General features: G+C 49.8%; 1 protein-coding gene and 1 non-coding gene across 2 annotated transcripts; both read left to right on the forward strand.

Moving 5' to 3' along the window:
- The first annotated feature begins 154 nt into the window (after positions 1-154).
- Positions 155-6,775, forward strand: MYCL (MYCL proto-oncogene, bHLH transcription factor). The gene is made up of 3 exons (XM_070593949.1): positions 155-408; positions 765-1,269; positions 4,252-6,775. The coding sequence occupies exons 1-3, from the start codon at positions 175-177 to the stop codon at positions 4,848-4,850; spliced, it is 1,338 nt and encodes a 445-aa protein (XP_070450050.1). The 5' UTR covers positions 155-174; the 3' UTR covers positions 4,851-6,775.
- Positions 6,776-10,271: 3,496 nt separating this feature from the next.
- On the forward strand, positions 10,272-10,406 carry LOC139082137 (small nucleolar RNA SNORA70). The gene has a single exon (XR_011537865.1). It is a non-coding gene; the product is annotated as a small nucleolar RNA SNORA70 (small nucleolar RNA).
- Positions 10,407-12,978: the final 2,572 nt, after the last annotated feature.

The raw sequence follows: 12,978 nt of genomic DNA on the forward strand, positions 1-12,978 counted from the left end.
GGGGTGCAATTCGTTTTGGGGGGCACAGGGAATAAAATAGAGCCGGAGAGAGCAGCCAGGAGGCGAGGGGCAGAGACTCCACCACCCCCACCTGTCGGCGGCCGGGAGGGGGCGGGGCGGGGGTGGGGCTTGTCCCATAGGGCCCGCCCCCGATCCCGGAGCCCTGGGCGCGCGATGAGATATAAGGCAGTCGGGAAACAATGCGCCTGCATCTCGCGCTCCCGCGCCGATCCCGGGAGCGTCCGGGTCGCCGTGCGCGAGCAAGGGAGGGAGCGCGCGTGTGGGAGGGCGCGCTCTTGGGTGCGGGCCGCGCGCTCGGTGGCGCGCATGTGCGTGTGTGCGGGCTACCGGGCTGCCCCGAGCTGGCCGGGAGCCGGTCCGCTCCAGGTGGCGGGCGGCCGGAGCGAGGTGAGGCTGTGGGCGGCCAGGGGCCGGGTGCGGGTCCGGGGGTGGGCTGCAGGCTGCCTTCTGGGCACAGCGCGCCCCCGCTCGGCCGGCCGGGCCCTGGGAGCTGCGCTCCAGGCGGCGCTGGCAAAGTTTGCTTTGAACTCGCTCCCCGCAGCCCAGTTTGCGCGCTGTGAGCCGCTTCCCTGGGCACGCTGACCCAGGATCTGGCTTCTCGGGACGCGAGGGCAGGGCGCGGGCTCCAAGCCGAGAGGTTGGGGAGGGACGAGAGCCTGGCAGCCGGCTGTGCTGGGGGACCCGGGGGCGCCCCCCTCCCTGGGCCTGCACCTCAGTCAGCATGTCCCCCTTCGCTCCCGCAGGGAGCAGACATGGACTTCGACTCGTACCAGCACTATTTCTACGACTATGACTGCGGGGAGGATTTCTACCGCTCCACGGCGCCCAGCGAGGACATCTGGAAGAAATTCGAGCTGGTGCCGTCGCCCCCCACGTCGCCGCCCTGGGGCTTGGTTCCCGGCGCCGGGGACCTGGTCCCTGGAATTGGTTCCCCGGAGCCGTGGCCCGGAGGGGGCGCTGGGGACGAGGTAGAATCCCGGGGTCACTCGAAAGCTTGGGGCAGGAATTACGCCTCCATCATCCGCCGTGACTGCATGTGGAGCGGCTTCTCCGCCCGGGAACGGCTGGAGAGAGCGGTGAGCGACCGGCTCGCCGCTGGCGCGCCCCGGGGGAACCCGCCCAAGACGCCCGCCGCCCCGGACTGCGCTCCCAGCCTCGAAACCGGCAACCCGGCGCCCGCTGCCCCCTGTGTGCTGGGCGAGCCCAAGACCCAGGCCTGTTCGGGGTCCGAGAGCCCAAGTGACTCGGGTAAGGACCGCTCCGGGCCATCCAAGAAGGGGGCACACCATGGGTGTCCAAAGCTCTGCCGCTGTCTGAGGTCAGGCAATGGGTCTTCGCAAGCCCTTTGGCCACCTCCCCCTTTCTCCAGCTGAAGCTGCCGGTGTAGCCCCCAGCGGTGTCTGTCTGGCACGTGGGTGTGTTAGTAAACAGTTTGAAGAAGTGGCGTGGGAGCCAGCGTCCCTTTGATGATGATTGGAGCCCCAGAGGAGAAGGGAGACAGGGTGAGGCCCGGCGCTTAGGGAGGACAATACTGGGATTGGACTGGAGGGGATTTCTGTCCTCCGGAGGCTGGAAGAGGTCCCTGAAGGGTCACTCCAGGCTTGAAGTTTTTTGTTGCTCCCTCCTTCCCTGGGAAACCCACACTTCACCAGGGAGAGAAGAAGCCAAGCAGCCTTTTGTGCAGCACCAAAGCCTTCATCCTTTTAAAAACCTAGTCTCCTGACTGCTTTATTTTAAAATGCCAATAATGCTCTCCCCTTGCACCTCCCACCCCTTTAGGTCTGGAGCCACACCATCACCCATGAGACACGTAGTCGAGAAATGAATGCTCTCCATTAACCGATGGAAAAACTCCCCAGTAACAGATGGAAAAACTGAGGCTTAGAAATGGGAAATCACTAGAAATGAACTCCAGCTTCCTGTCATCTAGCCAGCCTCTTTTGCCCAATCCTCCATCCCACCCAGGCACTTCTTCACTGATGTTGAGAGGGTCTTCAAGGTAGCTTACCTTTGGCCTGAGGTGGAAAGGTGTCCCTCTAGCTCCCTGCCACTTCATCTGAGGGCTTCAGCTGCTTCCTTGTATTCAACAAATGTTCACTAGTGCCTTCTTTGTGCCAAGCTCTGGACTAGGTTCTGGAGTCATAAATATGGAACTCCAGGCTCCCCTCCAAGATCCTTGAATGCAAGTATAAACCTCACTGAGGGCAGACTTCAACATCCTGTGCCACCAGACTGTGTTGTTCTTAGCCTAACCTCTTCTTGGACCTCCGTACGTACCCCTGAGAAATACTGGAGAGGGTGCTTTTGTGGGATGCAGATTGAAGCTAGCATCAGGTGGATCAGGACAGAGGAAACTCACTGTAGCTTTCAGGAATAACTTTTACATGACCATTTCAAGGGAACTGGAGAATGGGGTATGGAAGTTATCGTACACTTGAGGGGAAAAATAAGGATAACAAGAAAAAATTAAAAGTCACTATTTTTGGTCCACTGTGTTAAAGTCATTTTTAACCTGCTTGCTTTCCCCACCAAGAGCTTGTGTTTGCTTAATGGCTAGAATGGGAATTTTTGAGCTCAAGAAACCAATAAAGAGGTATCTCTACAAAGGCCGTTGGAATGGTAGAGTGGAAAGAGCATTGTTTTGAAAGTCTGGAGATCTTAGTTTAAGATCCAGAATGTTACAAAGGTGATTGTGGACTTGGCTGATCTGGGTCTCAGTTTCTCACTTTGCACATGAGAGGGTTGGACTTGGTTGTCCAGCTGAGGACATTTTCTTGTCTGGGTAGAGTTAGACACAACTCTCTTAAAAGGAGAATGGTGCCTTACATTATTTCTTCCTTAAGCAAACCCTTCCCCAGTCATGAGGTTTAACACTGAAATATTAAAGCTTTGGGATGTGGGGAAGCCTCCTAAATCATTTTCTGACCTGCCCTTTAACCTGAACCTGTTAGCAAGCTCCTGGTTCACTCACAGGCCACATGGCCCAGAACAAAATGCAACAGATTGCAAACAATGAGGAGGGGTGGGGAGAGTGACTGATGGCAAAGCTCAGCCAATAGGGGCTAGGGGCTGGGTAAAACAGCATTCCAAACAAAGCTTAGCCAGCCAATCACAGGCCTTGGGGCCAGGAGGGCTGAATGGTCAGGTTTTATTAATGGAGAAATAATGCGATTGTCCACACAATGGAAGCCTTCCTGACAAAGGGGCTCAAGCATCCTGATATGCAAAGGAGGCTGAGAACTGAGCTCTTCTGTTGTCACGCTGAAATGCATTAAGGTGGCCTTCTGTGTGGGCTCTGCAAAACATGTGGAGCAGGAAGGTTTTCCCCTGATTGCTCCTCTCCTGGTTGGGGCAACCTAAGAGACCTTTGAGTCAGGTAATGATGGGGGCATGTCCAGGTGTCTCCAGGTCCCTGGTGTTTCGGCCCTCGTCTCGGGACATTTTCCTGCTGCTCAGTTCCTGCCTCTGCACAGGTAGCTTGGAAAGGATCGCTTGTACCTTTGTGAAGTTCCTGCAGCTTTTGCCAACCTGCAATTTACAAATCCAACCCTCTTCTGGTCTGGGGAAGGGGGTGGGGCAGGTGAACTATAAATGATGGATGACTTTAGAAACCCATTGAACCCAGGAGCAAAATGCTCCTAAGGGAAACCCATTCCGTCTTCCTCTGTGGGTGAGGAGGGATGGGTTGTAGCCCTCCCTTCCCTGAATCTTCTGCTGAAAGGGATGGCAGAATAGAGAGGTGAGGGAATAATAGGATTTATAACTTGTGAAAAGTAACAATTCCCCAAGTGCAGGCTGTGCTGGGCACGAACAAAGGGCAGCTCTGCCCACAGACCCCTCATTTACAATTCTGATTGGGCATGAAAGAGCCCGACTGGGGAAGATCTTTATAGCTAAACTTTGTCCCAGGCCGATAGCTCTTTCTCTCCATCCTCTCCGTGGGGGAGGGGAGAGTGTGCAGACTGGGGGCTGTTGGCTTGGGTCTGCCTTTTGTTCTTATCTAAGCCTTGCTGTGCGAAAGGAAATTGGAGAATATTGTCCTTCTTGCTTATTTCCCTTCCTCTCCTTCACACTGTCCTTACCCCATTACAAATGAATCAGCTGTCTTTCTCCTCCCTTCAGTTTGTTTATATCTGAATTGGGAAGATGTCACCTCCTTTCCCAAGACCCAGCATATGGTCTGTGTGTTTCTCATGGAGTATGTTTCTTCTCTTGATCTCTCTTGGACAGAGGGTGAAGAAATAGACGTTGTAACAGTGGACAAGAGACAGTCCCTGGGCGTACGGAAGCCAGTCACTATCACGGTACGAGCAGACCCTTTGGACCCCTGCATGAAACACTTCCACATCTCCATCCATCAGCAACAGCACAACTATGCTGCCCGTTTTCCTCCAGAAAGCTGCTCCCAAGGAGGGGCTTCAGAGAGCGGTCCCCAAGAAGAGGCTCTGGAGAGAGATGCTCCAGAGGAAAAGGAAGATGAGGCAGATGAAGAGATTGTGAGCCCCCCACCTGTAGAAAGCGAGGCTCCCCAGTCCTGCCACCCCAAACCTGTCAGTTCTGACACCGAGGATGTGACCAAGAGGAAGAACCACAACTTCCTGGAGCGCAAAAGGCGGAATGACCTCCGTTCGAGGTTCTTGGCCCTGAGGGACCAGGTACCCACCCTGGCCAGCTGCTCCAAGGCCCCCAAAGTAGTGATCTTGAGTAAGGCCTTGGAATACTTGCAAGCCCTGGTGGGAGCGGAGAAGAGGATGGCTACAGAGAAAAGGCAGCTCCGGTGCCGTCAGCAGCAACTGCAGAAAAGAATTGCATACCTCAGTGGCTACTAACTGACCAAAAAGCCTGACTGCTCTGTCTTATAAAGACTCGAGTTTATTTTTTAACCTTCCCTCTCCCCTTTAGTAATTTGCACATTTTGGTTACGGTGGGACAGTCTGGACAGTAGATCCCAGAATGCATTGCAGCCGGTGCACACACAATAAAGGCTTGCATTCTTGGAAACCTTGAAACCCGGCTCTCCCTCTTCCCTGGCTCATGGGAGCACTGTGTCTTCTCTGGCGCCTTTGCTTCCCAGGCAGTCAGCTGACTGAGGAGCCTTGGGGTCTGCCTAGCTCACTAGCTCCGAAGAAAAGCCTGACAGATGCTATGCAACAGGTGGTGAACATTGTCGGGGGGCTCCAGCCTGCATGAAATCTCACACTCTGGATGAGCTCTAGGCTGGGAAAGGATGCTCCCGCTGGTGTCTCTGGGGTGATGCTAGGACATCTGGGCCTGGACGCTCTCCCTGAGGCTCCTTTTTCCAGGAGACACATGAGCTGTCTCGGGTGAAGACAAGCTCACAGACTCGATCAACATGGACCATTACCTCACTGTCAGACACTTTACAGTAGCTGAGTTGGAAACCTTTAATATATATCTTATGATGTTAGATGACACCCCTCCTCCCACTCACAATGCTGCGACCTTGAGAACATTTAAAGAGCTTGGCCTCTCGATTTTGTCTCAAAGCCCTCTGGGCCCTTTCCTCTAAAGGAGAGACCATTCTGTCCTCACAAGGGGCTTTTTTGTTCCCTTCTGCCTTTGTTATACAATGGGCCCTACAGCACCTCTTTCCCACAGGTCAGAAATATTTCCCCAAAACACATGGAAATGGGTCCTAGCCTGCAGCCTGAGGAAGCCTCGGAGTCCTGGCTGTGAACTTGTCCCCTGCCAGGTGTTTTCCATCCCGGAATCTTTTCTCAAGGCTGATGTCAGGCACCTGGGGAGGGAGACCTGTACCACTTCCTCTTTCCCACCTCATCTCAGTCCCTGACTGATAAGGTTGAAGTTCTACCAGAACTGTGCAAACCTGTCCTCATGCAACTCCAAGGAGCTTGCTGGCTCTGCAGCCACCTTTGGGCCCCCTGCCAGCCTGACATGAGTCAGATCCCTTTCCAGAATCTGGGCCTTACTGAAGTTCTTACTGAGAGAGCTGCTGGGACTCACCTAGTGCTCCGGAAGGTGGACTAGCTTTCTGGTGGGTTTTAGACAAGCTTTCGGTAGCTCTGCTCAGCAGACCATGTTGGATTTTGCCCCAGCTGGACTCAGCACCTCCAAGTGGATTCCAGGTGCAGCCTCCAGTCTTGGAAAGGCACCCAACCCAACAGGTGTCATGTGAGCAACCTCAGGGCAACCTAAGCCTGGCCTGGAAGAAGAACTGGCCCCTTCAGAACTCTGTCCAGGGCAGCAGGTGCCTGCTGGCTGTGGGTTTGAAAGGCGGGGAGGGGAGGATGGTTGAGCAGTATTCGTGGCTCTGGAAAGCCAGCTGCTACTTCCAAACCTATTATGCACGATAGTCTGTTTCTGAGGTTGCTTCCTGGCCTCAGAGAACTCCAGTGAAGTTTGGGAAAAGTTGTTCTACCTTCTGCAGCATGGTTTTCAGGAGCCAAATGACTTCTGGAACTGTCTTTGGAAAATAAGGTGGATGACGGTTACTGGTGTCTCACCTGAATAGCTTGTGTTTTATAAGCTGCTGTTGGGTATTATGCTGGGAGCAGTCTTTTTTCTTTTTAATACTGTATTTTTGTATGCCTTTTGCAAAGTGGTGTTGTTTTTGTACGAGAAAAAAACTCTTGGGCAAGTCTCCTGTTGCAAGAGTCTGATTTATTTTGAAAGGCAAGTTTACCTGAAATTTTGTATTTCATTGTGATTATCGATTGCCTGATTTTAAAATGTTGCCTTCTGGGACATCTTCTAATAAAAGATTTCTCAAATATGTCAGAGTGGGGGCAGCTTATGCCAACCGAACCCCCTTGAACCAAGGAAAACTATTTCGGAGTAGCCGCAAGTGATCCAGAGGGTTGCATTTCTCTAACCATGTTGCTAACCTGGTCATTCCACTTTGGGTTCCTGGAATGCCATTTCAGACATGTCTGAACAATGTAGGCTCAGTACTTGGTGAACACAAAATTCTCTTGTGAATTGCAAAGAGTGCTGAATTTGTACTTTAGAAGCTGGAAATCCCGGTTCCACCACTTACTTATTCTGTGCCTTTTCGCTTTACCTTTCTGAGCCCTGGTGTCCTTATCTGTAAAATGGGGATAAATGCTACTTCACAGGGGTTTGGCAGGTATTAAATGAAGTAATAGACTTTAAACTGCTTTCTAAACTATAAAGCCTTATATTCTCCAGGGTGATACTGTGCTTACTGTAGAGGTATGATGACTCTTTGCAGGATGTCTTTTTAAAAATCCTCAGAGAATTTGTGATGTAATGTGATTTTTTTTCTTCCTCAATTAAGCGGAGAAAATCAAGTTTCCTTTTCTCTCCCATAGTTCTCATAAACTTGCCGTAGATGCAAAAGGGGAGAATTTAATGATAGCTGTTCCTGATGGAGCACTGCCTATGTCTAAGTACTTTGCTCACTGCTGCATATAACGCCACACCAAACATGGGCTGGGGCTGCAGAAGAGGAAACTGAGGTTCTAAGAGGGAAACAAAACTGCCCGAAGTCACATGGCTAGTAAGTAAATAAGTTGGGATTTGAAACCAGCTTTGCCAGAGGTCTTATCCACTTTATAGTAATGATCAGCTGGTTTTGTTAGCATGGGGTATGTGGAGGAGGACAACATGGAACTCCATCACCTAACTGCTTGCTGGAACCATCTCTCCTTGGAGCCACTGCCCCTACCACTTACTGGGAGGAAGAGGAGCGAATGTTCCATGACCAGCTACTCTCCTGCATTTGTGGGCTGGGTGGGTTAGTCTTGCCCCAAAGAGGCCCTTTCTGGGACTGTGAAAGGAAAATGGTTGCTGTTCAGAAAGGCCAGGAGCATCGTGGTGGGAGAAGGCCACTTGGCCTCAGCTAATCCTGCCTTAGAGCTGAGACCTGGGTCAGTGTTGCCTGCCTGCACTGCTATGGAGCTTGAGATGAGTCCAAAGGCGACTATAAATTCCTCATATTTATAAAGTGACCCTCATCACAACCTGGTAAGTAAGCAAAATCTGCCATATGGTACTGGAGCCCAGAGAAGTTTCTTGCTCAAGGTTGCATAATAAAATCAGTATTCCAAACCCAGTCTCCTGTCAGGTAAACTTTCCACTCGGCCCCCACTGCTCCTATCTCACCAAGCCCAGTTCATAAGTAGCTGATAAAAACAGACTTGGATTACTGAGATTCTTTTCTTAAAACTCCATTTCCGTCTTTTAGTTCCAGTCATTCTGTCCCCAGTATACAGTATTCTTCCTTCTTTTTTGAAGCCACTTGTCAAGAGACTAATTTGTAGGACTTCTCTCCTTGAAAGAATTCACAGGCCCTCGATAAAATAGTATGGACCCCTAGGTGCAGGCACGAATGCTAGTTGTGTTACATATCTTCATTCTCACAATAACCTGGAGAACAGGGTAGTGTCAGCCCCGTTCCACAGATGAGCAAACTGAAGCTCAGAGACATTTAAGTCACTTGTCTAAACCCACACGGCTAGTACCAGCTGCCTGGCTCCAAGCTTCAGCTCCTTTGAGTCCGACACTGCTCTGAGAAAGGAGTGGGAATAAAGCCATCTCCTGAGGGGGAAGAGAGGGTGTTTGTGGAATGTGAAGCATTTTAAGCTCCTTCCTAGCTTATTTCTACTGACTCCTACCTCTATCTTTGTCTGAAAATAGCCAAGAGTTTATTCCTGGACTTTGGAGAAATTAGGCTTACTTGTGCATGGTACACCTAAGGGAGTATGTGCCCAACTTGGGGATGGGGGCATAGACAATAAGGGGCAGCTGAGAAGCCACATTTGGTGTAGAAAAGAAAGGTCATCTTCTCTGTTAGACAATAAAAGGCTAAAGCATGTACCTAACTCCTGCCCCTATGGGCACCTATTTTGGGGGACTGAGACAGGTTGAACTATTTTAGATGTGCTGAATTTGTCTAAAGTGCCCCCGGGGTCAGGAGATTCCAGAATACTTACTTTAGAAGGAGAAGGGGGGCATGGGGATGCCTTTGCTGATCTGGAAGGTGATAGGAGAGAGAGAGAGAGGTTCCTTTCTAAGGATATAAGATAACTAGTTGGGAGATGATTGATGACTGGGTGCCTGGGGAGGAGTAAAGGGGAGGTGTCAAAATGTGTCGGCTCAAGTTCCGTTGGGGTGTGGGGGGTGTGGGCATTTCTACTTTAAGCCCAGTGGGCAGCTCTTGTTAATGTCTTTATTTAGAACTGCTGCCAAAGGGATCGACTGTATTAATGTTACTATTCCTCTGGCAAGGAAATGTAAATATGTTCTTAAAGTCTCTAATCAGGTGAGTTGTTAAACAATTAGACTCAGTGCCAGGGGTCCAGTAGGAGCCCACGAAGTGCTGGATCACCTGTAAACTTGAGAGGAGCAGTGTGGCTAATTGGTCTCCCACACCAAGTAGATCTCAGTTTCAAATCTGGCTCTGCCTTTTCCAGCTGTATAACTTTGGGCAAATTATTAACCTCCCGGCCCCAGTTTCCTCATCTGCAAAACAGGTATAAATAATAGCACCTGCTTCACTGGGTTATTGTGAGCAGCATGTAAGTGCTCAGTAAATGATTATTTAAACCATTTAACAAGCCACACCTAGAATACAGGTTAGTCTTATTCAAAAGGTGGTAGAAGGGATTGGTAAAATAAGAAATCTTCCCAGAAGGAGTGCTTAAAGTAATCTGGAGTGCACAAATTGATGCCTCACGAGGCAGTCAATCATCAGGCGAGGAGTAGCCAGGGTTTTGGGAGACTGAGATAGGCAGAGGAGGAAAGGAGAGCAAAGACCTGAGCCTCCAACTGGTCCACAGCATCCCATGACCCATGGCAGGCAGGAGCTCTGAGTCTGTGTTGCTTTGCACCTATGGGCCCTCCATTTGTCCTTACTGGGCGCTGTGGTGCCTTCAAACAGCTGGAGTCAGGTGACCCCATTCAGTCATTAAACACTTGAATGACTATTTTGTTCAGGCAGTGATTCTCAAACCTGAATGTGTCTTCAAATCTACCCACCCCCAAGACCCTGACGCAGTAGTCCAGGGCTAGGAAACTACATTGCTGACAAGCAAGGAGGAAGGTGAATCCTGAGGTGACACTTAGAAAAACATTAGAATAAAGGGTTGGAGCCAGGTCCTGCAGAGATACAAAAATATTCTCAGAAGGTGGTAGATGGCATAGTATAGTGGTTAAGAAGAGGAACTTGAGGTTATTCTCTGTGTGATGTTGGGCAAATCACTCAACCTCCCTGAGTCTAGAAGTTTCCTTCTCGAAAATAGATATATCTGCAGCCAATTAAGCTGACCGTGTCCTTTTCCCCATGGGGGTCTGGTGTGCAGTGGCTGCAAACAGCAGCCTCCCTGGCAGTGTATGCAGCCTGTTGCTTGTATGGGTTTCCCTAAGGGACCTTGGAGACAGCCCTTTCCAGTGGACATTTCATGTCGGATGCTATCCCCAACCTAGGCTCCAAACCAGTACGCGGGGTGCCTTTGGAAAGCCTCAAGGCACAGTGGCTAGGGTCCACGTTGGCCAAGTCATCATGTCCATCCGCACCAAGCTGCAGAACAAGGAGCATGTGATTGAAGCCCTATGCAGGGCCAAGTTCAAGTTCCCTGGCCACCACAAGATCCACATCTTGAAGAAGTGGGCCTTTACTAAGTTTAATGCAGATGAATTTGAAGACAGGGTGGCTGAAAAGCGGCTCATCCCAGATGGCTGTGGAGTTAAATACATCCCTAATCATGGCCCCCTGGACAAATGGCGAGCCCTGCACTCATGAGAGCCTCAGCACTGCCCTCTTCTTACTCATGCCCATCAATAAATCCTACTTACTGTCAAAAAAAAAAAAAAGGGGGGCTGGCCCCGTGGCCGAGTGGTTAAGTTCGCGCGCTCGGCTGCAAGCGGCCCAGTGTTTCGTTGGTTCGAATCCTGGGTGCGGACATGGCACTGCTCATCCAACCACGCTGAGGCAGCGTCCCACGTGCCACAACTAGAAGGACCCACAACCAAGAATATACAACTATGTACTGGGGGGCTTTGGGGAGAAAAAGGAAAAAATAAAATCTTTAAAAAAAAAGAAAAGAAAATGGATATAATATTAATACCTACCTCATAGGACTGTTGTGAAGATTAAACAAGTTATTATGTGTAAACTGCTTAGATAGTAATGAAAGGAAGTGCCTGCCACATAGTGAGAACAATGATATATGACGCTATGGTTCCCTAGCGTGCATACAGGATCACAAAATAAGGCAATATGTGTCTCTGACAAAGACTACAAGCCTCAGAAGGGGAAGAGAACCCTTTCTTTGGAGTCATCAAGAAAGTTCTTGTTGGAGATATTGTGACTTGAACTGGAACTGGAAGTACCAGTGCTTTGGCTAAGTGAAGAAGAAATAGGTGTTCCAGGCTAAGGGAATAGCTTTGGGGAAGAGGGATTGGGAAGGTTGTGTGGAATCTGGGGAAAAGAGAGGAATCTGGTCTGATTTGCTGGCTGGGCGGCCTCATTTTTACAAAACAAGAGGAGTTACACAAGGTCTCTAAGGGTATCCTTTCAACAGCAAACATCCTCTGTGATTCTTTGAAATAGGGAAGCCAGGGCTGGAAACTGATTGTGGTTTGGGACACAATGAAACTGAGGTGATGGGGTCGTCCAAAATAGAGCACCCAACAGGAAGCTGGAAACGTGACACTGAAGCTTTAGAAAGGGCTTTGAAATGAAGATACAGGTTTGAGACTCATGATGATGAAGGCCCCAAGTGCCAAGCCATGAGAAAGAGAGGGGGCCAGAGCAGTAGAGGAGAGGGCTTGAAAGAGCCATGAGTTTAGAACTGGAAAGGACCCCTGATGGCTCTGCATCTTTTCCCCTTTTGCATCTCCCCCACTTTGATTTTGCAGCCTTCAAGGGTCCCATGTAGGTGTGCAGGTTCTCTTAGAGAGCTGAGAAGGATGAAAGTGAGCTCCCTTCGAGAACATTCTAGTGTGCTCTGGAGCAAACCCTACAACTCAACTCTAAGTGTAACGTAAAGCCTATAACATGGTGAGTTCTACGTTCTTCTTCCCCTCCTTTGTTTTGAGCAATTCTGATGTTCCCAGATTTGAACTGGCCAATCGCCAATGGAAACGGCAGTTCATCAGATCAATGGAAGGTGCTGTAATCACTCATCGGCACTGTACTGAGTTGTATATTGTCCCCCACCAAATTCACGTCCGTCCAGAACCTGTGAGTGTGACATTATTTGGAAATAGAGTCTTTGCAGATGTAATCAAATCAAGATGAGGTTACACTGGATTGAGGTGGGCCCTAATCCAATGACTAGTGTCCTAAGGACAGAGACAGACACATACAGAAGATGGACATGTGAAGACAGAGGCAGGATTGGAGTTATGCTGCCGCAAACCAAGGAATGTCAGGGATTGCCAGCAATAACCAGAAGCTAGAAGAGGCAAGGGAGAATGCTTCTCCAGAAGGAAGCATGGGAGCATGGCCTTGCTGACACCTTGAGTTGGGGTTTCTGGCCTCCAGAATTGTGAGAGAATAAATTTCTGTTATTTAAAGCCACCTAGTTTGTAGTAATTTGTTACGGCAGCCCTAGAAAGCTAATACAGGCACCGGGTTCACCATGAAATACTCACGCAGGAAATATTTTTTATTTGGGTACCTAATTAATATGGGGGTCAGGCTGCAAAGGTGCCTTGGGTTGTACCAAAAAGGTAGTGTTTATCTTCATCCAACTTTCTTCTCTTACCTGGGAAACGTGCCTCAGCTCTCCCAGGCATGTTCCTCCTTCTGTCCTGAATGTCACAGCATCCTCTAGAATTCCATCTTGAATATTCAGACTTCCTGGATGCTCCACTTTGAATGACCCCTCCACACTAATGGCCTCACCTTTAGCCTTCTTCCTATGTTTCTTTTTCTATAAATTTTTTAAATAAATTATTTAAAGTATGCAGAGGACAGGAAATACTATAATAAACACTAATGGGTCATCA

The sequence above is a fragment of the Equus przewalskii genome, chromosome 2 (assembly GCF_037783145.1).
Source record: "Equus przewalskii isolate Varuska chromosome 2, EquPr2, whole genome shotgun sequence".
Taxonomy (NCBI): domain Eukaryota; kingdom Metazoa; phylum Chordata; class Mammalia; order Perissodactyla; family Equidae; genus Equus; species Equus przewalskii.

Excerpts from the sequence above, each read along its gene's own strand:
- MYCL (XM_070593949.1), top strand. The coding sequence starts at position 175 with ATGAGATATAAGGCAGTCGGGAAACAATGCGCCTGCATCTCGCGCTCC. Across the intron at positions 409-764 it reads TGGCGGGCGGCCGGAGCGAG|GGAGCAGACATGGACTTCGA; the intron begins GTGAGGCTGTGG and ends TCGCTCCCGCAG. Across the intron at positions 1,270-4,251 it reads CGAGAGCCCAAGTGACTCGG|AGGGTGAAGAAATAGACGTT; the intron begins GTAAGGACCGCT and ends TCTCTTGGACAG.